The sequence below is a fragment of the Lupinus angustifolius genome, chromosome LG07 (assembly GCF_001865875.1).
Source record: "Lupinus angustifolius cultivar Tanjil chromosome LG07, LupAngTanjil_v1.0, whole genome shotgun sequence".
Classification (NCBI taxonomy): Eukaryota; Viridiplantae; Streptophyta; class Magnoliopsida; order Fabales; family Fabaceae; genus Lupinus; species Lupinus angustifolius.
Window position 1 is genome coordinate 4,870,286 of NC_032015.1, and position 24,699 is coordinate 4,894,984.

General features: G+C 30.9%; 2 protein-coding genes across 2 annotated transcripts; both read right to left on the bottom strand.

The window, feature by feature from the left end:
- Nucleotides 11,766-16,073, bottom strand: LOC109352043 (ubiquitin-conjugating enzyme E2 36). The gene is made up of 8 exons (XM_019593823.1): nucleotides 15,919-16,073; nucleotides 15,526-15,553; nucleotides 15,191-15,277; nucleotides 14,419-14,477; nucleotides 12,915-12,956; nucleotides 12,768-12,841; nucleotides 12,207-12,304; nucleotides 11,766-12,093 (listed from the first exon to the last, which is right to left on the bottom strand). Exons 1-8 carry the CDS (start codon nucleotides 15,952-15,954, stop codon nucleotides 12,056-12,058), a joined length of 462 nt encoding a protein of 153 aa, XP_019449368.1. The 5' UTR covers nucleotides 15,955-16,073; the 3' UTR covers nucleotides 11,766-12,055.
- On the bottom strand, nucleotides 18,374-24,151 carry LOC109351938 (phosphoenolpyruvate carboxylase, housekeeping isozyme-like). The gene is made up of 11 exons (XM_019593654.1): nucleotides 24,019-24,151; nucleotides 23,638-23,828; nucleotides 22,591-22,982; nucleotides 22,380-22,464; nucleotides 22,047-22,269; nucleotides 21,648-21,751; nucleotides 21,461-21,554; nucleotides 21,083-21,237; nucleotides 19,673-20,671; nucleotides 19,189-19,575; nucleotides 18,374-18,927 (listed from the first exon to the last, which is right to left on the bottom strand). Exons 2-11 carry the CDS (start codon nucleotides 23,803-23,805, stop codon nucleotides 18,631-18,633), a joined length of 2,904 nt encoding a protein of 967 aa, XP_019449199.1. The 5' UTR covers nucleotides 23,806-23,828; nucleotides 24,019-24,151; the 3' UTR covers nucleotides 18,374-18,630.

A 24,699-nucleotide genomic window follows, 5' to 3' on the forward strand; every position in this document is an offset into this window, starting at 1 on the left:
CGTTTCAAATAATTATCGACAAATGTGATTACGATACGATTTCGACAACTCTAAAAACCTTAATATATGGACAATTGGACATTGTAAGACATGGTCTGAGCAACTACCAACCACTTTTCTGCTGGTAGGCGTTTACCATTTTTTGTTAAGGCTAAACAAATCACTAAAATTGTTTAATTATGTATTATGACGCCACAAAGTTGGCTTTTCAAGTTTCCTTTCATTTTTATATTAGTGGTCAACTTTCCTTTCCTCTTCTTTTTTTCGCTTTATTTGAACATGCTGGCGGTACATTCTTGAAATAGCTTCACAGTCTTAAAAAGACTTATAATTATGGGTGATTATTCGTGCCCATCAGATATGTGAGCAATTGGTAATATTTCTAATGACCCAATAATCTTTGTGACATAAAAGATAGAAAAAAAAATGTATATATTGAATATGTTTTATACATTATTATTGCATCATTTATCATTAATATTAATTATAATTGACTTTTTGAAAAAATAAATGAAATTAATAGTTAATGACGCAATGATTATGTAATCTTTAGATATTTCTTTAATCCTCAACTATTTTACCTTTATATAATTATCATATGCAAGGATTGTTTTATAACTAGCTAATCCAATTGAGTATTTGGATGAGTGGTTTGTTATATTATAATGATTTTACTTGTCCATGTCGCTAAAGGATATGTATGGTTTAAACAAAACAATTAGGGAATGTTGACTAAAATTATTATAGAATAACCAATAAAATTTATTTTAGGATTTAATATATATACACTGAGATTTACACTGTCAGTAAATCATATATTTTATTAACAACTATTGACTCTCAAATAAAAGTATTATAAATTAATAATGAATGATATGTTAATAGTGTAAAAATCTTTACATTATCATTGCACAGATTTTAAACTCTTTATTTTATGTCACAATTAGCACTTAAATTATAAGAAGAACCCTAATTGACTTTTTTAAAGCATTTGTTCCTTGTCATTAGAATAAAATTTTGGACTTCATATTCTCACAAGGTCTTGAGCAGCCAAATCAATAAGATGGTTAAGTTTATGAATAAGATCAAACAAATATAATATATTGATATGTATGTTGAACACTACGCCTCCATCCTAATCACTTATTTTATGTGTTACAAGATAATTGGATTATTAAAAATGACATTGGTGATGTCCAAAATTAATTGACACCTTAACCATCACCTTTTTAAAATGTATACCCACACCCAAAAAAAATGATTCATTTATGATTGATGATAGAAATGATTCATTATACAAGAAAGAATACATCTAAATTGATTTAATTTTCATAATTGATACTAACAGGCAATATGTTAGTTTTCAAACTGAATACTTTGTCATGGCCATACAAAAGCATATAAAAAAACAAATTGGTTCCTGAAATTTTTATACGGAAAATTTTGATTTTGGTAATGCTGAGAAATCAAATGCCAATAATCAAAGTCATTTTTTGAAAAAAAGAAGAAGAGATATTTAGCGGATTTTTTAATCTTAGAGGGCCAAAAGCCCAAAAGTGTTTCTATAAAATTTCAGAAACGTGTTTTGGAAAATTTTAAAAATGCAAGTGAAGAAAACAAGATACCTTGTATCGTGCTGTTCAATCCACAAGCTAAACAAAACCGAACTTTTTTTAAGGAAAGAATTATTTATAACTTCTCGTCCCTTAACACTACTTCAACCCTTATCATTAAGAGAAGAAAGTGTGATTGTTGTTACAACTTTCTTTTGGAACAATTAACTCATAAGACAATTTTGATTAAATTGTATTTACCAATATTAAAAATAGTTATTTTTCTTTATCTTTTAAATAATATGATAATATTATAATTGATAGTACAACAATAAAAGGTTGACATAGAGCAATTGAGGGAAAAATATTAAATACCACATAAAATGTAAAGTATCTTATAAAAGAACCATCAAAATATTTTAGATGATGTATTATAATAAAGATCAGATGAATAATAAGTTAACTAAATCAAAGAGATACAGAGTATCATAATCTTATAAGCTTATAAACTCATAGTTTATAGAAATAAGTAGGTTTACCAAACACCAAAACTTAGCACCTTCTAATCAAGTATCTTTTAACCTTTTCGGTGGTGGTGTTACCAAACACAGTAGATTAACACAACTAATGCTACCGATATGACAAGGATCTAATTCCCGTGTAGTAGCATTGTTGTGAGATTTAGCCTCAAACTCTTAATAAATCACCTACCCTCTTATTGAGTTAGCATCTCTTTTAGTACTGAAAAGTCAAATATATAAAAAAAAGAAAAAATAAAATGGTAAGACATTTTGTTCTTATATATAATCATATAACACTTTTATTATTCAATTTAAATGTAAAAACAATAACTTGAATTTCTCCTATAGATGATTCTTTTTCAAGGTTTTAATAAATACATAGTCATTTGTTTGGACCTCACAGGAACCTAGCATTTGATGTATTCATGTGGTGAGAAGATAAAGCTCATATTCTATAATTAGGGATGTAAATATGTACCCGGACCTATAGTTATTTGCAAAAAATATCTACTATGGGTTGAGTTTGGATCCATGTTTTGGATTTGCAGATAATTGAGGTCCAAGATTTTAAGATTCATTGTTGGATGAGTCTGGGTCTAGTAATGAGGTACCCAGATCCACAGATACCTGGACCTGCTATTCCTTCTTATATATATTGTTAATATATAATGTTATATTGTTAATTCATAAATGTGATTGTTATGATGTTAAAAATTGTTAAACATTGATGTCAGTGATGTTATATTATTGAGTAGTGATGTGATGTTGTTAATTTATATGTATAATTCAATATTTTATATCATAATATTGAAATAGAAAATTTAAAATGTGTTAATAAATATTTTTTATAATTCTTTCTCTTATTGATTACCTAAATAACATATAAGATTGTAGGAAGCAAACACACAATTACATAAATTATTTGTAATGTTTTTGAATTTGTGGGTACCCGTAGATCTGTCGGGTACCCAAGGACCCATGAGTAGCAGACTCGTTGGATATTAACATGGGTCTGGGGCAGATATGGGTACAAAAAATGAAGTAACGGGACGAGTCCGGGTAATATATTACTCATACTCATCTAAACTCATTCCCATCCGTATCTATAATAAAGATGTATTGTCTCAAAACTTATCATGTATCAATGAAAATATATCATGTTAATTAAAATATCAAATATTTATTATTTAGGGCAATATATATTTGTAGTGCATTCTATGACACTTTAGAACCCAATACATATTTGTTTTTTTTTTTGGAATTTACTCAAGGTCCAAGGTAAATTGTGTATTATGAGTATCTCAACTAGGAAGAGAAATTGTAGAGGACGTATTATCGTACTCCATTACTTTTTTAATTAAAACCTATAGGATAGAAACACTTGGGCATTAATCATTTCCTTCATCCAGATATTTCCTACTGGTTGCTTGCTATTAGTTGGGAATTTTTTTATACTTTTATTGTGCAACAAAATTGCTTCGCCCATAGCCAAAGACCAAACAATTTTGATCGGGAAAAAGTTGTATAAAACCTCTCTAAATTTTATGTTTTTTTATAAATAGTTACTATAAAATATATTTTTTCCTAATAACTACTTAAACTTAATTAGTTGACATTATCTCAAATAAAATATCATCTTTTCAAAAAATCAATTTTATAAATAATTAAAGTTTAAGTAATAATTAGTAAGAAATAACTATTTATAAAAGATATAAAGTTTAACATAGAATTTTCCGTAAATATTTTATAAAATAAAGTGGGGGTAAAAGCTTGTAGATATATCAATGTTACCTTACACATTATCTTTAATTCTAAATCATAATATTAGACTGATATATTTCTAGAACTTTTTCTCTTACACTTCATTAATGATATATTATTCATCTTTTATGCTTATATGATAAAGAGTAAATTATATTAATATATTTGAATTTTAATGAAACTATATAAATTATAAATCTTTTTTTTTGTATTTATATGAATCCCTACTTTATGTACTACATTATACTCACTATCTTTATAGGGAGATGAGTGTGATATTTTAAACAATAAGAATATTATAAGTATAATTAAATTAAACAAAATATGATATATTATAAAGACAAATCCAAGTAGTATAAGACATTGTATCTTCATTATTTTTGGTTCATCATAAAATGCATGAATAATTATAAGAAGTTATTTTTCAAATCACTTTTATATTATTTTGTAACGAAACAAAAAAACAAAAAGACATTAATATCTTTCTATATGGATGATCAATAATATATATCATAAGTGATTTATATAGGTGAAAAAAATAAGAAGTGATTTGTGTAATTTTAATTAAATTAACGTGTATGAGTATAATTCACTCTATGGTATATTATGGTGTGAGAAAAACATTTTTTTCATATAAATGTATTAATAATGTAATAATTTTTATATTGCGAGTACATCATAAAATATTTATTAATTATTATTGATTTCTAATTGATCAATGATATATAGTGTAAAAATAAAAGTTATATGCACATATATTAAATTCTTTCCTAATATATTGTCTCCAAATTGGATTATTATTAAATTCATTCAACGTTGGTTTTATTTCATTGAAAAAAGTTAATGCCCTTTAATTGGCACATTAAATTCAATATTTAAATATTAATAAATATATGCACATAATTTAAAAAAATTAATAAAATTATACAAATCACCACTTTTTTTTTTGTATCTATATAAACTCCACATAATTTATGAGTAAGGATCACCTCCATTAAATGATATACAAATACTAAAAAACAAACGAAAATATAATATGGTAAAACATTTTTATATAAAATAACAATTTTGCAATTAAAAATACAAATAAAATTATCTACATTATACTCACTATCTTTGTATAGGAGATGAGTGAGATATTTTAAACAAAAAGAAGATTATATGAGTGTAATTAAATTAAATAAAATATTATATATGTAAATATATATCCAAATAATATAAGAGATTGTCTCTTCAGGTTGATTATAAAATGCATCAATAATTATAAGGAACTGTTTTTTCAAATAACTCTTATAGTATTTTGTAACGAAACAAAAATAACAAAAACACATCGACTATTATACTATTTGAATTTATCTATACAATAAATCATATTTTGTTTAACTTTGGTACATTCATTTTTTGCTAAAAAATATATTAATCTCTCATACAAGAGTAGTCAATATAATGCATGTATATAAATCAATGTTGATTTATATACATATATAAAAGAAAAAAGATAATTTATGTAATTTCACTTAAAGTCATATAATGTGAGTGTAATTCACTATATACTAAAATGTTGTGTGAGAAAAACAATAATATATATGTATTAATTAACAATGTAATATTTTTTATATTGTGAGCCCATACTTTTTTTCTCGTTCAAAACATGTTCATATTTTTATCATAATTCTCACACATTGTATCATGTGACTTTTTGTTTAGTTCATGTGACCATTCGAAATTCTTTTCGAATGCACCTCATTATATTAGAACCTTTGATACTCGTTAGGTGGGGGAATCTCACCCAAAAACCTTCATCATGTGTAATGCACATCATTTCTCATGTGTTATAACCTCATTAATTTCTTCTTAAAATACATGTGACTTAAGTCATTTTTCTAGCTCAAACATATAAACATTTCATTTTCTAGAGTTTCTCATTTAAAAAAATTATCAAAAAATCTTTTTAATATTTCAACTTGTTCAACCTCCTGAAAAGTTTCATTTCAATTTTTATTTTATTAAAAATACCTAACTCAAACCTTTCTTTTTTCTATTAAAATCTATTTATCATTTATTATTGCTATTTTTTCCATCTATTACCTATATATAAGAAATTAATACAAATTATTTGTGTATTTATTAGTTTTTTAGACAATATCATATTTGTAATACATCTTTAATAGTAAAGTCATATTTATTAATTTATTCTTTCAACACATTTACTTATTTATTGTTAGTATTTTTATTAAATGTATTTATTTTTAATGAAATCATCATTTATTAGTTATTTTCTCAATATCAAATATATTTTTTCAACCCATTTATTTATTTTTATTCGCTCAAAACTATCTTTTACTAAATCTTTTCATCTCACAATATTTATATTTTCTTTAGATTCTTGCTAATATGTTTATTCCTTAATTTAAAGTTCAAACTCTCTCCTACAATTTTAGAGTTTTTTCATTGTTAGAATGTATTGTTGAAAAATATGATTATCTTACATTCTCGTGTTTAAGAAGATCAATGATCATTTTGTGTTTTAAACTTTTAACTCCCCAATTATTTTGTATCCTCAATGTTTGGTGTGTTACTATTACATGAATTTTGATTTAATATGTAGTTTCACAATATCATTGTTATTTATTTTACTTATGTATTTGAGCATGTTTGAATCATGTGAATGCACAACTAATATATATGTTGTTAACTATGTGAATGCATACGGTAACATGTGTGTTCTTAATCATAATAATGCACGACTAATATATGTGTTTTGAACCATCCGACAAAAAAATATTGTCCAATACATATGCACGAGTAACTTACTAATTTCTAATTAAAAGTAATATGCCTAAATGATAGTGTAAAAATAAAAATAAATTATGCACATATATTAAATTCTTTCCTAATATATTATCTCCAAATTGAATTATTATTAAATTCATTCAAATTGTTGGTTTTATTTCATTGAAAAAAAGTTAATGCCCTTTAATTGGCACATTAAATTCAATATTTAAATATTAATAATTATATGCACACAATTTAAAAAAATCAATAAATGATATAAAAGTTAAATATAATTGACTAAAATAATATTAGAACCTAAATTAAAAGAAGTAGAGAAATGTGTCGCGAAGAAGAGTATAATTAAAACTAAAGTATTACTGTGTATTAAGTTTTTTCAAATATTAAGGTTATGTACATCAAAAGATATGTAAAAGAATGAGTACTAGACTTTTGTTGAATATTTTTTGATGTTTAAGGTTATATACATAGTTTAAAGAAATTATTAAATGACATAAAATTTGATACAATTTTAAAACTAAACTACTAAAGTATAAATGTATATTAAGTTTTTCAAATATTAAAAGATTTTCAATAACATCAAAAAGTTAAAACATTAAAAATATATAAAAGAGTGAGTAGTACACTTTTTGTTCAATATCTTTTGAAGTTCAAGGTTATTTCCATATTTTAAAAATTATTAAATAATATAAATTTTGATATAATTTGATCAAAATAATCTCATTTAATACACATATGAAACTAAATTAAGAAAAAAATAAAAAATATGAGGTGAAAAGGAAAAATAATAAATAAAATATACTTAAAAAATAAAGATGAATACATATTAGATTTTTAAAACATCAAAATATTTGGAATAAGACTGCAATATTAAATCTTAAAAATATGGAATAGAGTTTTTGGCTTGGCTATAAAAAGAGGGCTTGTGAAACAACTTATAGCATAGTCAAATACAAGGTTGAGGTGAGGCTCAAGAGTTTATATAGTTGGAGGTTATAGAAATTATATAGGCTATAGAGTCATAAAATTTCTAGTTCTTGCCTTTGAATTCATAAGTCTCTTAGTTTGTTGTGTTAAGTTTGAGGAGTAACCATATACTTAGACTGCTTTAAAGGTCTCTCAAAATTACCTTTAAGGCAGTGTTTGATATCATGGTATAACTCTTGTCCATTTATCCACACAGACACAGTTTCTTCCCACTAGATTCAGCCACCAAAGATATTTTGAAAGTTTTCCAAAATCCTTATGTTCCACCAAAGCTAGAGGTTTTAGAGAGAAAAGTTGATAAGTTTATTTACATATCCTTATTATAGTTTTTATATTACATTGTCATAATTTCTTCTCTTTATCATAAAGTCGGAAAGAAATGAAACAAAGATAAAATAAATTTTGTGAACAATCTAATTTCACTCAATTAGGTTCGATCAATCGATTTAATTTCTTCTAACAATCAATTGTAATTTTCTCATGCCATGATTTTGAAATTACGTTGTTATATTTTATCTTGCTTTCAATCTCAGTATCATCGTTAAGAGCTTCTGCGAAAAGAGGTTATGAGTTGACTCTCAAAAGAAGAAGGTTTAGTTCCACCTCATCGAAGGTTAGGTTCTTTGATTTTATTTTATTTCTCACATTTTAAACTTCATTTACAACGTTTTCTTACGATATATGTTGATATATGAACTTCTTTACAAACTTCTACGAAGAAATATGATTTGGATTTTAGTGAAAATGGGTGAAATATTTTTGATTGAGATGGTTCTATGTCTTTGATCAAATGTTTGAACTTGAATTTGATGATTGTTGCTTATAATTCCATTTCTAGTTCAATCATGTACCATTATTACTTTTATGGGAATAATGAGCAAGTTTTATGTAGATGTTGATATATTTACTATCCTATTCCTAAGCTTTTTTACCATCACATCCATGCATTATATCCTCTATAAATTATAGAGTTATCTATTGCTAATGTATTGTGTTATGTTATGTACTATCTTGAATGCTATATATATATATATATAATATAACAAGCATGTATGAATGAAATGGTAACAAATTAGAAATAAAATAATGAATTTAGTATAAGCAATACATAAAATTGGCCATTATCGTCTAAGCTGAGTTGAAGGGTCTAAAACAATAGAGAGATGAAACTGACATCTTATAAGAGATAAATAAAATGAAGAAAGGAACTCCACGAAGCTTTTCTAAAATGGAAAATGCTTTGTATCAAGCAAGTGCATAAGTAGGACAAGCTCATGCCATTGTCTTGAAACTTGAGGCACATAATCCTGCTTTGTGGTAGAAATGAAGTTTGTTAAGTAACAAGCGGCAAAATCTGCATCCACAAGCTATCATCAGAACCTAAATGAAGTTTCAGTGACAAGAGAATGGTAATTCCTTATTTCAGAAAGTGCTAATGACTGAGAAACACAAATTGGCAAAACTACAAAAATAATTGAACAACTAAAAAAACAAATGGGTCAAGCTGAGTATACTATTTTAAATTGGTCTAGTGGAGTAAGGTCTCGCTAGCTCTGGGTGAACACAATACCCAAAAAAGTAGTATACTTCAACTTCCTCCTTTTGCTCTTTTGCTTGCTTCAATTAGTGTTACAATTGTGCCAATTTCCGTTTCTCAGTCATTAGCTCTTTATTGTGAAACAAGGACTTACCGTTCTCTTGTGACTGAATCTTCATTTAGGCATCATTTTCTCTCTCGAGTCCTCTTGATAACTTGTGGCTGATTCAACCGCACGTGTATTAGCAACCTCCATTTCTTTCCTCAAAGCAGCATTTTGTCCCTCAAGTTTTCAAACAACAACACAAGCTTAAGCTTGTCCCACATGCAAACTTAGCTTGTTTGTTAAAAAAACATTTTCCCTATCTGAAAGTTTTCCATGTTTTCCCTTTCTAGAATTTGCTTATCTTTCATAAGATGCTCATTTTCATCTTTATCTTGTCTTAGGGTCTTCACCTCAGCTTTGTCCTGATTTAGATGATGAGCAACTTACATAATCAATTAAGTTTGAGATCATAAATGATGCTTATATGATAGTATCTGTAAACACTTGTTATTTATTATTCACTAGATACTATCAATTTGAACAGTGGCCTTCCATAAAGTTAATCAGATTATCTCCTGGAATATAGGTTGTTGAATCAGCAAAACCTGGCATTATAAGTTTAACAAGGTTCATGAATGTTTTGATACTACATGAGCCAAAATAGACAAAGTAATTAAGATAGTTGAATTAATAGTAAAAACATTTTTCTCCATATAAGAATGTCTTTCTTTGTTCTCTGCTCCACCAACCACCATTTACATGATGAATAAAATGTACATGTTCATAACTATTATTTTTTATTTAGACATTATTTTCTATAATAACTAGTATAACCATGATAAAGCTCTCCGACCTTAACTTATCAGCTAGAATAAGAGTAAAAGAAAAATAAATAATTTAGGATTCAGTATGGATTTTATAGCATACATTATTTTTTCTTCTTATATAAATTTTAGATTAAGGAATCAATAGCATGGGCTCTAATAAATAAAGTTGTCCAATACTTATAGTGATGCCAATTGTCATAAATTGTGTCAAACAACCAATCCTTCCCACTTCATATACACAATTTTGATTCCACAGACACCAGTATACCTCCAAAATTTGGAGTAGGTCAACCTACTGTGGTAGTGTCTAGGTTTCTTTATTCATTATATAATATAGCTATATCATTATACTGTTATGTATTTTTTTTACAAAAGGTAAGTGATGGTTTACTTGCATTATTATTGCATGCATGGCGTCAGCATTGTTTTCCAATATGCCATGGATTAGAATGTTGTTAACTTGTTGTAGATGGTTGAACTTTTGAACAAAATATGAAGGGTTTGATTTCTAGGAGTGACATTTATTGGAAGGGCAGCCACAAATTTAAAAGAGATTAGTTCCTTACCCATAAAGGTGAAGAGATACCTCTGATTATGGGTGAGCATGGCCGGGTTAGGCCGGGTTAAGGCTTGTCCTTACCCGACCCTAAATATTGGCCGAGTCACTTTTTTAAACCCAGACCCGACCCTAGACCCAAAATTAACCCGACCCTAAATAGTAACTGGGTTAGCCTTTAAACCCGACCTTAGACCCGATTAAATATAATGCATACCCATTTTAGGTAAAGACTTCTCAATATTGTTTATTATTATGAATATGTAATTTGATATATAAAATGATATATGTATATATTATGAAAAAATTAAAGAATGATACTTACGACCAAAAGAGTATCATTACTCTATACACATTTGAGTAGAAATACATACAAACATGATGAGCGAATGACCCTGGGACGGATTATGTTTGGTCCCTACCCAGCCCTAAATATTGACTGTGTCTATTTTTGGAACCCGAACTCGGCCTTAGACCCGACCCTATTCGGACCCGATCATGATCGGGCCGTGCTGGGCGAGTGGGTAGGATCGGGTCCTACTCACCCCTACCTCTGATAGTACCAAAAAAGGATGGTTGAACTTTAGCCACTAAAATGACATGATATATGTACAACAAGCTTTGTTTAGCACAACCATGGAAAGAGTAATCATAACACAGGTCCATTTTTAGAAAAAAAGCTTTCACTTACCCATCATCTCTATTTTACGCATAGCTCAAAGTCATACTTTCTACAAAAATGGATTCCCCGTTTATAAGTAGAGTAAACACCTTCGAATTTTTTACTCGAATGAGCTTGATTCCCAAAAAAAATAACCAAAGTTCCTCCATGTGGCAAGTTAGTCCTCCAATGTAGTAAAGATTGTTAAACTTGTAAGCACTGCCATAGTTTAACATATCTCTACCAATGAAGGGATTAATTCTACGAAAATTATAAGCAGGTTGTTAACTCATTTTTTGTAGTGACCAAATTGAGCAGAGTGAAATTCTTAGGAACCAAATGGAATCCAGTGAAAATTTTCAGGAACCGAATTAATCTTTACCTTCCAAATATAATCCAACATTTTTTGTTTGTAATAGTGTGGCACTGCAAGTATAGACTTGGGCAAAGGTTGTGTTAAATGAATTACTTTCTCACCCCTAAATAACACATCTAGAAGCAGATCCACTGAAATGAAGAGAACTAACAAAATTATTCACAGTTTGGCTTTTGATGTTTAGAGCCCCAAATAAATTGGGACATAGCACTTGAAGATTGAGTCTGTTCTAAATTCTGAGACAGATAAATGCTCAACACATATATTCATACAAGTTCCAAAATAAGGTAGATTTCGAGGGAATACATTAATTAACAAGTAACAGAGAGCTAAGAGGAATATTAACTCCAATAGTTCAAACCACAAATCCTCCATGTTTCTATTTTTAATTGATTGCTAATAGCATACACTTCAGCTACTGTTATTTGAGGCCAACCTCAGGCGCCACTAGCATATAATTGGGTCCATTCCTTGGCTGCAGATTCAAATGCCACTTTTAAATCAGAGAATATGCATATGGCATGTTTGATCCCTCATTCTGAACTAACTTTTGAAATAATAAATCATATTGGCAGAAACAAGATATACCTGTTTCAACAGCCTCGGCCTCATTAGATTTCCAATGCTTGGCAATGTTCTCCGAAAGTGGGTCATCTGGGTTTGGTGCACTCAAAAGAGCCTGAATGCTAGAAGAGTGCCAACAAATTCATATCATCAGTACATAACAATACAATCACAATTAAGAAAGGGTAATCACATTGCTTGCATCATTGTCTTGACTACACCACTTTCCTCATTGTGCGGCATTTTGTTTGCCCAGACCAAAAAGACTAAGACATAAAATGAACTAAGAGTTTAAAATCCACAGACAAATCTTCCTGTTACACAAGGAAAGATTTACCAAACTAAATGAAAAATTCTTTCATATCGGCAAAGATAACTAAAGAAATGTTCTTTTCCAGACTTGCAAATTTTCATACACACTTAGTATTTACTCATATATGTTTCATAAAATGTTTTCAGCATATTCAACATAAATATCAAGACAGTAACACCAATCACTACTTGCTTTGTCTCATTTCTTCAGGAGCTAAATGGTTCCAAGGGAAGATATACATCCAGTAGCCTAAAAGATGACAAGTAAGATACCTCAAAAGAACAGTACGAATCTGAAGAGCAGGGCTCCACTTATCTTTCAGAATATCAAGACATATCCTACCAAGCTGAATTGAATAACTTGTAAGAGAAAGATTAACTTTTGAGAAGAAATGAGATAGCAGAGGAAGTAAAATGCACCTTATCTATGTTCGGATGATATATTTTTGTCAGAAACCTGACCTGTAAAAATGAATGCACTTACAAATCAGGAACTGTTGGAAAAGAAAATGTGATATATGTTCACCATGCTCAAAGCATATAAGACATCTAGACAAGTACATAACATGACATAAACTGTAGATGCATAAGAAATCTTAATCTTATTCAAGTTATCCTATTCATCTTGTGTGAAAGGACATTGAGCCGTAGACAGACTTGTACGTTGCGACATAGGCAAACGTCCTTTCTCAGACTCTTGCATATTAAACTGTTTTAATATTTTGGTCGATATATATACTCCAACTTAGGTCAAACAGTCTCCTTGGTCCATCTCTTTATATATCTTAGTACCTAACATACAGCCGGCCTAATGCAAGTTCTTCAAGGGAAAACATTTCCCTAGCCAAGCCTTTATGGATTGTTAGGTTGCAATACAACTTCAAAAAGACTATTGCTTCTCCCACCCACCTTGTAGACACAAGGCTTATTTTCATTCTTAATGAAATCAACCACTTTGATAGCAAAGTAAAATCCAGATGATTTAAGCTTAATAACTACAAAAATGTTCTCACGATAGGCTACACTGAATTTTCTCAAGACTCTAACAACTAACTGACCCTTACTTATGGCTTTATAGGTGGGGACATGGAGTGAGTTGAATATTATCCCATCACCTCATATCTATTGCACTTTATTCTTGAACTCTTTGAACTTTTCAAAGGATTAAGATTTGTATTTCATTAGGCACACAAACTAATATCTATTGAAACCATTAATGAACATAACGAGTATTGAAAACCTACTCTAGGGTTATCTGTATGTAACAATACATACATTACTATTTATGAGGCCCAAAAGATCACTAGCCTTTTCATCATGTCCAGAGGGCTGTAGTTTATATCCCACTAAAGAGGGTTTAAATACCTCGCTATTCTAAATCAAATAAGTCCGAGAGTCAATCTTTACAGAACTTGGATAAGCTCATCTTGTTTGTGTAGCCCAAGTGACAATAGCGGAGATAGGTTGGTGCATAATCATATCAACATCTTAGTATTGATATTATAGACAGGCACTTTGATATGTAGAAATTAGAATATGGAGCCTATTCCTAAGTTGTGTAGTACCATAGTAGATTTCATCAAATAAATGTAACTTTTGTCCTTGATTAGAAATGAAAATCCCTTCTTGACCAGATAAGAAACAAAAAGAAAATATTCCTACTAATAGCATGCAATAAAAAGTTCTTCAAGTTAATAACCATCAATCAATTGCATTGGGATCTTACAACATTACACGTAAAAGGTGTATTAGATCACAAATGCTCTCAAAAAAGTTGTTAAACATCTTAAACTATAGGCAATTGTAGATCCAAGATGTTTTATAACCTATAGCTTCGTCTCTTTCAGGTGGATAAGAATTCAGCACAATCTGTCACCAAAAGAATACCATGATGCCCATGAAAACAACAAAATAAATTAAGTACCTTTGGAGCAGCCATTGGATACTCTTCTGGCAAAAATAGTTCCAACTTGAAAACTCCTCCTATTAATACAAACAAGAAAACATGCATATTAGTAAAGACAAGAGAAGCTTTATTAACCTTTGAAAAAGAACAAGAATTCAATATCTCAACACCATGATATTCAATGTACATAAGACAATATATGGCACTTCTTGCACTTCCAAACATTGAATCAAGAAAGAATAACAATCCAAGAAAGCATTTCCGTGTCAGGACAGCCATAGAAAAAAACTATAATGCTTTACTTAGTGTCATGACTTCAATCAAGATCAAAATATAGGCAACTTAAACAAAACTACCCGTTCTCATCAAATAATCCACAATCTCATAATCATTGCCCTTGTATATTATTTTGGAAGGGGCCATAGTTTAAAAATTCAACATCTTATAAAAAAATCAAGCACAATAAAGAATGAACGAGAATACATGTGATCGTAATCTTAAAAGCAAAACGTTCTAAATCTTGCAACAAGATAACAGCTGAAAGAATCTAATACTAGTGAGATGCAGGCAGACAAAGCAAAATCCTATTTTGGCGTTATTTTTTAAGGCCAAAAGTCATTTCCAAAATACATTTGAATGTAGAGCACAACTTTTTATGGGAAGTTGGGAACAGTCACAGTACTTCCAAAAAATACCAAAATCAAATGTAAGTTAATTCCACATTCGTGTCGAAGTCAATGTATACTTAAGTGCTTTAGGGCATAAATCATCTTGTTGAGCTCATCACTACCTTCATAAGGTGACTGGGTAGGCCCAAGGATCATCACATTGAAATACCGCATATTCTCTTCTGAAGGAGAAGCACTAATCCCAGGTGCTGCATCAGCAGATCATAATATCAAAGAGTGAGGCAATGAGGTAATACATGGAATAAAATCAAAGTTTCACAATAATTTGAATTATCAAATCACCAAGGGAATAACATTCAAGCCCCCAAAAACATGGACAGAGCACTAACAATTCAACAAATGGGGAGCTTCAAAAGCACTAAAATAGCAAAGTGATTTGCAAAAAAAAAAACGAATAAAGCAACAGAGAAACTGAGAATAAGAACTAAAAATTTACCTGGCTCACTAAGCAAACGCTGCGTTTCCTGTTCATATATAAAAAATGTAATAAAAACTTTGACAGAGATCAAAATTCAAATTAGAAATATATAAAAGCAGAACCAGAAGTGGCTTCCAGCGAATATTCAAAAGAAAAAAGAGTAACAGAATCCCATAATTGAAAACCTAGAAGTCATATTTTTGCCCTCAACTGAGCTGAAATTAAGCAAGACAAAGTAGAAAAGATAGAATTTTGGAATTAACCCAAAATTGAGTACACAGTTCTTCGTTGAGAAAAGGGTCTTCGGCCACATGATAGTGGGGAATATGATCAGATTGAGTGTTCTTTGGTTTTGTGAACAACAAAGCAAAACGATCAGAGAAATTGGAACAAGGAGAATTGAGTACGAACCTTGATGATTCTTCGAGGGAGGTTACTGTTCGCCATTATCGAGGTCGATTGCAAAGCACGCAATAGGGTTTCGGAGATTTATATATAAAAAAAAAAAATATATATATATATAGAGAGAGAGAGAGAGAGTTTCTCTCACTAGGATGGGTTCGATTGGAATTTTGGCAACTTGGAAAACTTTGAGGCAACAAGCAATCATCATATACATATATATATATATAAACAAGGTAAAAACAAATATCGCATTTATTTGTTTATTATTTCATCCAAATTTACTGAAGTTAATAACTTAAATAAACATAATTCAATGAATAATATTAATCATAGATGAATTTAAACGTATTTATTATATCTAATAAATATCAATAAATATGTTCATTTTGTTTACAATGAATATTCATTTGATATATTTATTTGGTTTTTAATGAATATATATCCCAAAAAATAAAAATAAAATAAGTGCTTCTCCTTTGGAAGACTTTTTATGCATCATATATAGATGAGAAAAAATGGGTTTAAAATGTTTTCTATTTGGTAGAATCCATTCAAAATAATAAAAGTAAGGAGTATGATAAGAAAGGACATTTATAAGTAGAGACTAGAAAACGGCAAAAATAATAGTAAGGCAAAAACTTGATACTTTAAGGTTTGATTAATGGAATCATTTATAATAATTTATAATACTAATACAATTAATATTTATTATTTATAATATTACATATTACCAATATTCTCATGTTATCAATTTGATAAAAAAGATATCTTTTAAAAACTTATAAAAATGTGTAAAATACATAAATATGTATAAAATTTATAAATATATGTGAAAATATTTACATCTACAAACTTAAATGTCATGTGTTTATAGAGTATTGAAAATAAAAAATTAAAACTTCACTTTTATTTCTAAAAAATGTGTTTTTAAAGTGATGTTTCAAAATATTTTATTAAAATATTGGTTTTGAAAAGGATAATTTTCTTTAAAAATGTTTTCACTTCAGATTAAGAAAAATGGATTACATATTCATTTAATCTATGAAATGGATTTATGTATGAATTAAGAATCATTTATTAAATTTGAATGTGAATAGGATAATTTAAAATAAAACAATAAATTTATATATATGGATGACTTTTCATTCTCCATTAATATTTAAAGTAAGATATGTATGAGAATGCAAGTGTGGGTCCCACTGCCCACGGTTAAGGTAGCTTACCAATTTCTCATCATGTTTGCAAGAGCTATTGTTCCAAAATGTATTCCATATGATAAATGTTATGTCAATTAAAAAATTAAAATCATTTCTTAATCAATTAAAATCAATGCTCACAATTACTGTAGTACTTTTGGATCATCTTATATCGACTATACCTTTTTATTTGAGATCTTTATTTGAAGTTTGCAAATGTAACAGAAACTTGATTTTTATGGCCAACCTTATGTTTTCTTGCACTAAAATAGTACGAGCAGCGTGGAGGTAACTCAACCCAAGGCATCTCTCACAAGCCACGATCAGGATCTGTAGCAACATGCGTATACCAAATTGTTATTGCTAACAAAACTTTCATGCATGTTGTATAAGAATGCATCAATGCTATATATTGGACTGTCCTTGTTATAATGTGCACCAGATATAAGCATTTAGTAGAAACACTTCATGGTATGTGCCTATTGGTGTGCTAGGGTTTGTAATTATTATTCTCTAATAATATTTGGTAGCTGCTCAACGTTTTCGGGGACGTAGACACAATTGGTCGAATCCCGTTAACAATATCTCTTGTTTCTTCTCATCTATTTATTCTTATATTTTTTATTTGATTGCTTGTGGTTAACGCTATGCAACAATCGCTTCCACTGCATCAACATTATATTATGCTAAGGATCTGTATACACAAAGGAGAGAAAGAGATTTTTATGTTGTCAGTTGTCACTATCTCATTCATCATTTATTTGATTATAATAATTTTTAAATATAAGTAATATAACGGTGAATGATATACTAAATATTTTTTATACTGGCGCATAGATATTACACTCATAAATATAATCCTTAAAAGAAAATACAACCAAACCAATAAACTGTGCATGGAAACAAGTTCCTAGGTATTTTGGCTCAATAAACACTAGCTTGTGCTTGGTAGTTAAAAACATCAATGCTCTTTCATGGTTAACAATGAATTCTTCAATTGACACCCATCGTCCATCATTTAGTTAGCTTCATTACGAATAACTTGTGGAGATCTTATGGCTTGAATACAAAATGAAGATGTTTAAAGAAGAAAACAAAGGGTTTTAATATTAACTAAAGATCATAACATGATTTTCTTGTATAAAGTGTGATATACAAACATGCATCCTTGTTCATATTTTGTACTTCATAACATCCTATGTTTAAAAAGATATCCATCCATCATTCTCAATTTGTAAACGCATACATCAAATAAAAGATGTTACTTAAACGAAGTGTCAAGTAGTACTCAACATACTTTATTATTGAAACATAGCATTCAATTGCATACATGCATAGACCATTGTGTGGCTGTTATCTCTTTGGAATATAGCTCAGCCAACTTAAGGAAGCATCACTTATACCTTAAGATTGATTACAAGGGGAGTACCCACGGACCACTTTTGGTTCTGGTGCAACTAAAATTATGATCTCTGAGAAGACAATGCAAGAAACAGCAAATACAATAGACGGAAACTCGAGTTTAACCAGTGTTCTGCAGTCCAGCAGCAATACCCTTCATGGTGAGAATGAGGGTGTCTTCCAAACCAGGGGCATATTCACTTGTCGGGTTCAGACTTACAAGTTCATCAGCAGCTTTACTTATCTCTGTACACTCTTTCGAGATGTGGGGACGCAGCTTCACATTATAGTTTGGATCACGGATACGCTTCAATGTGTAAGCTTGGCATACATTAAGGGTAGTGATGTAAGAATCACGCAAGCGGAGTCTTTGCTTCAAGTAAGGGTCTCCTTCAAGAAGATCCTTATGGGCAGCCACCTATGTGTACAGCAGAAAAAACAATATCAGCTTATGTTGTATGTGTGGCAATTTTTACTGAAGAGTCTAACTAGCATGCACTATCAGAGTAAATGAGTTTTACCTAGACATCCAATGATATTATGACAAATCAGTTTTTTACAAATTCCCTTTCTTAGTCGTTAAAAAATAAAAACAAACATGCACAAAATATTATTTGATGTCCATGCCTCATTTACAAATGAATTAAAATAAAACATACATGTTAAAGGTAGGTTTTACCTGAAGGAGGAGATTCTTAGTTTCTTCAAACTTGGTTCTCAACTGTTCCCCAAAAGGCCACAGCTCTTCTGAAACAAGAAGCCTGTCATACAAAGTAGCTATCCCAGGATCACCCTTGGCAAACACCATCTCCACTAAATCAATAGTGACCCTAAAGAAAGGCCATTGATTGTACATCTCTCGAAGCATATTAAGATTCCTAACGTCCTCCTCAATAACATGTTTGAATGCTCCCCCAAAGCCTAGCCATACTGGAAGATGAAACCTTGTTTGTGTCCAAGCAAAGATCCAAGGAATAGCACGGAGTGTCTCAATACCTCCAGTTGGCCTTCGCTTTGCTGGTCGACTTCCAATATTCATCCGCCCATATTCCAACTCTGGTGTAGCCTGAATTTTGCAAGTTTGACAACGATTGTTAAACCTAAATGCCAGTTTACTGAAGAGTGAAAATGGAAAGAAAAAAAAGTAATTGTAGATGTCTTACCAGGCGGAAGTACTCAACAAAGCGAGGTTCTTGGAATACAATCGAACGGTATTCTTCTGTAGCAATGACAGCCATCCGATCCATTAAAGCACGCCATTCAGGTTTGGGAGAAATGGGGGGATGCATTCCATGTTCTAGAGTAGCAGCAGTGTAACGTTGAAGTGTTCTAAAGCACAAGTGCTGCTCTCCAAACGATTGCTCAATAACTTCACCTTGAACTGTTACACGAAGTGATCCATGGATTGTTTCTGGAGGTTGAGACAGGATAGCCAGGTGAGTGGGACCACCTCCTCTTCCCACAGTCCCACCACGACCATGGAACATGGTTAGCTTAACACCAAATTTCTTGGCAACTTCTATAAGCTCCTCTTGAGACTTATATAGCTGCCATGCTGCAGAGAACCTTCCAGCATCTTTTCCTGAATCTGAATACCCAATCATGACTTCTTGCTTCCCATTGATCCTATTTCTATACCAGTCTATTGAGAACAACCTAGCCAAGGCAGCTGGAGCAGCCTCAAGATCTGCAAGCTTCTCAAACAATGGGACAACTCTTAATGGATGCTTGACACGACACTCACGTTGCAGAAGTTCAACTGCAAGCACATCAGATGGTGCAGTTGCCATTGATATGACATATGCTCCAAAGTTGTCTGGTGGTAGTTCTGCTATGACATGCAATGTGTCCAAAACATCTTTAATTTCTTCAGTTTGGGGAAGGTCCGGTCCAAACAGCGGTCGTTTGCCACTCAATTCAGACAAAAGCCACTGCTGCCGTTTGTCTTCAGACCATTCCTGGTAGGAGCCAATTCCTAAGTGTTGAGTAATGGCGTCCAACACATCAGTATGACGGTCCGATTCTTGCCTGATGTCAAGCCTCACAAGTGACAGTCCAAAGGTGGAGACTTGCCTCAAGAAATCAAGAAGGGTTCCATCAGCAATTGCCCGATCACCACAAACGCAGAGTGATCTATAACACAGTTCAAGAGGTTCCAAGAACTGGACCAAAATTTAACTTTAGTTAGTACATTTGTAAGATAAAGATATCCACCACAGAATGACTCTTAACAGTGTTTCATACGTTCCAAGAGCTAGACAAATTTTGAAGTTCAGTGTATTTGTCAGATGAAGATATCCACCCAAGAACAGAATAATTCTCAGTCAAAAACTAACATGTTATTGAACATAATGTGTCATACAACTTATCCTTATTCTATTTGTTCTTCATTTATGGTGTATCCACCATATTGAAGAACAAATTAACTTACATTAATGTAAATATTGATGAAAATTCAAAAAAAAAATTGTTCAAGAAAACAAAACTGTATAAAAAACTAAGGAGGTTTCCACAGATTTTTCACAAAATATGCAAAAACAATGAAGGCAATATTTTAAAAACAACTGATATACCTCCTCAACATTGGTGAAAGTTTCTTCCTCTGGAATGTCAGAGTATCCTTGAGCTAACAAATGGCGAGAACGCTCACGAGTCCGGTAGAGCCTATCCCTTACTTCACCCAGTACCACACGATATGGTTCACTTGCGGGTATGATTTTCCAAAACTCTGTATCATGAATGAAGTAAAGAGTATCACAAAAGTGAGTTAATCAACTTATGACACAGCTTACAACACTTCTGTCAGATTGTAACAATAATTCATTAAGCACTTAACAGCTTGTTTCACTGTGATGCAAGTATGCTAAGTAGATATCATAATTTGGAGGTTACTACTAAATATCAATTATAACACCTATCACTTGAATTTAAATAAAGATTTTAGTGAACACCTATATAGTGCTTTGCAACAGCATCTTTCTTCGAAGACCTGTTAATTTCATCTGCACGAATACGTAGCTCATCACTGCTGCGCCACATTGACAACTACAGAAACAAGAAGGGAGATCAGAAAATTGACACCAAAGTAATAAACCATCCACATTGATCATCTTAAAAGTTTTGGACAGCATCAATTACTTCAAACATAAGATCCTCTATCATGGAATAGTACAAATTAGCAGCCATCATTCTAGCCAATAAGCAAACATCCCTTGTTACTTCAGGAGTTACTCTTGGATTGCCTGCATCATATTGAACACAGTTAGACATGTACGATCTTCAGCACTAGATAAGCTTAATAATACCATTACATATTATCAAAAATCACATATTTACTCAAAAGACCCATATAACAGTCAATATTTGACAGGCTACATTTATCATTTCAAGCTTCACAACCTCTTCCCCTTTAATCATTGAGCAATTGTTTTGTTTTCAAATCAAATAGGATTTTACTATAGCATTTTGAAGATAATTTGCATATATTTCATTCCTCCTTATACTTAGAAATATTATTGGTAAAAGATAGAACCATACCATCACGATCACCACCCATCCAAGAAGAAAATTGGATAAGAGGAGCATTATAAGGGACGCGTTCATTAATCCCTATATTCTTCAAAGCTGTATCAACACGACGCAGAAATTTGGGTACACCCTTCCAAATTGTTTCATGGAAGTAGCTCATCCCTGCTCTCATCTCATCTTGAGGGGTTGGAGGGGTCCTCCTGATTTCATCAGTACGAAAGGCGGCTTGGATCTAGATGAACACAAGTAACAAAATATATTTTTCTAAGATCAAAGCAAATAAATGGTAGCATAATGCAGTTCGGAAAAAATTAACAAAATCCAAAAGGTGTTGATATTCACCTCCCTCTGTAGAGCCTCGTCAAGCTCCTGCTTATCATCAGGAGTGATGTCCTTGGCATACAATTGAGTTAAATTATTCCGTATCCTGTAAAGCAGATGAACAGATGAAAACTTAAATTTCTTCATTTTGCAGCAAATCCATAAAAGAGAGTAACCAAAGGAGAAAAGGAAATAAAGATGAAACTGAAAAATACTAAATTTTGAAGCGAACCTTCCATGCTTTTGAAGCAAGGATCTACGAACTGCTTGAGTAGGATGAGCAGTAAGAACCAGATCAACAGTCTGGTTTTTCAGTGCATCAAAAACTTCCTGGGGAGACTTCTTCAATTCCCCTACAAGCCTCTTCAAAGTTTCTTCAATATCTGATTCAGTAGTTGCATTATTCTCATCAGCAAAATCCCCCTTCTTCAACTTGTTTCTTCGGCGATGAGCAATCTGTACCTCTTCAGCTAAGTTGGCCAAGCTGAGCATATGGGAAAAGGCCTTGGCAAAAACAATGGAGTCTCCAGCATCCAAACTAGTTATTAGATTGCCAAGTTCTTCTAGCTTCCCAGGGTCACGCTTTCCTTCATATTCAGCAGAAAGCTCATACACTTCTTGAACCTGTTCAAGAACAATTAACAACCATTATCACAGTTTTCCAGTACAAAGAGATATGTATGGGCACATAAAATCTTGTATAAATGAGTTAAGGCCAACTACAAAAATGAAACAACTAGCCAAGAGATTTAGCCGTGTGCTCATATGCATCCCCGGATTACCCAGTTGCCATTTCATTTCATATTATTTACTTCCTATCTATCTCCTGCTGAATCCCCAAGCATCAAGAAACACAATCAGTCAAACACATAGGCAAAGACGCAAAGTATATAGAATAAACAAAGGTTAAAATGCAAATTAACACCAAACCTAGTGTGTTCAGTTTGATCAATTAAGCTAAAAGGCCTAAACTTTCAACATATTTAATTGACAAAATTAAAACCAAAGATCCAAAGTGTCTAAGTTAAAAGTAGATATTTGCAATTTAACCTAAAAAAATCACTAGATCAAAGAATACTTCCCCTTCAAAAGTGTTATTTCCTTAACTCCTCCCAAACCAATAAAGAATAGACCCAACCCAGAACTCAAAAACCTTTAATATTTATGAAGATCCATGCTTTTACACACCAAAACGACCATATTAGCTTTCACAACAAAATTGAGAGAATTAAGATTAAATGGTAAGTAACCAAAACAAATCCAGAGTCTTGAAACTCACTGTTTCCTTCAGATCCTCTCCATGTAAATCCTGAAGAATATCAAGGAACCGATCCAGAAGAAGAGCATCATACTCAACCAGTTTATCATCTTCACTCACTTTAGCTGGAACCAATTGCCTAAGTTGAGCATCAATAGATGCCATCTTTTCCAAGTTCCTGTTCGGCATTGTAACCTTTCACTTGCCCCCACCTACAAAGATCAAAACCAGTTAACAAAAGGGTCACATCACAGTTATCAAAACACAAAACCAACATTGATTTGTTCTTTAGTATAAAATCATGGACCAAAAAATTGTAACTAGGGAAAAACACAGCAAGTAGAATTTAACAAAAAGGAAAAACTGTAACTTTTGGATGAGACTCATGTGCAAGAAAAGTACCTGAGTAAAGGGCCAATTAGATTGAATATGGAAGAGGAAAATATTATGACAGCGTAAGAAAAGTGGATGAAAGAGAAGGAAAAAGTGGGAATCACAGATTCAAAGTGGCTCAGAGGGTGTCTTTATATAGAGAATTGAGATCCTCCATGTCCACTAAGGTGAATAAATAATGACATATGGCATAGATTATATTTATTAAAGATAAAAAACTGTTTTAACATATAATAGGAGATAAATTATCTTTACTTCATACAAGAGAATATAAAAATACTTATGCAGATAATTGTCAAATAAATACAATATATGTTATGATTTTACAATTTTAATGACTAAAAAGATAATTTATCTTCTCATATTAGAAGATATTTTATTCTCATTTCTCAATAGGGATGGTTGGGTCATTTTTTTTAATGTTAATTCATTAAACAATGATTATCTTCATCAATAGAGTAAGTGAGTGTTTTTTTTCATTTTTCAACTAGCAGTGTACCCGTGCACTTGCACGGGTCGCTTTTTTGTTTATGCATAATGCAAATATAATATAAATATATTTTATAATATCAATAAATCATGTATTGAAACATTATATTTCCGATTCATATAGGTGCAATATTAACATTGATTTTTGAGTGTATATGTAGAATATTAACAATTATAAATGCGTTTGTATAAGCATTTATT

Coding starts and splice junctions, on each gene's coding strand:
- LOC109352043 (XM_019593823.1), bottom strand. CDS start 15,954: ATGGCGAACAGTAACCTCCCTCGAAGAATCATCAAG. Junction 15,554..15,918: donor TCCCTCGAAGAATCATCAAG/GTTCGTACTCAA, acceptor ATATATGAACAG/GAAACGCAGCGTTTGCTTAG. Junction 15,278..15,525: donor GCGTTTGCTTAGTGAGCCAG/GTAAATTTTTAG, acceptor CTGCTGATGCAG/CACCTGGGATTAGTGCTTCT.
- LOC109351938 (XM_019593654.1), bottom strand. CDS start 23,805: ATGCCGAACAGGAACTTGGAAAAGATGGCATCTATTGATGCTCAACTT. Junction 22,983..23,637: donor GAGAGGATCTGAAGGAAACA/GTGAGTTTCAAG, acceptor GTTCTTGAACAG/GTTCAAGAAGTGTATGAGCT. Junction 21,555..21,647: donor TAGAGGATCTTATGTTTGAA/GTAATTGATGCT, acceptor TTGTTTCTGTAG/TTGTCAATGTGGCGCAGCAG.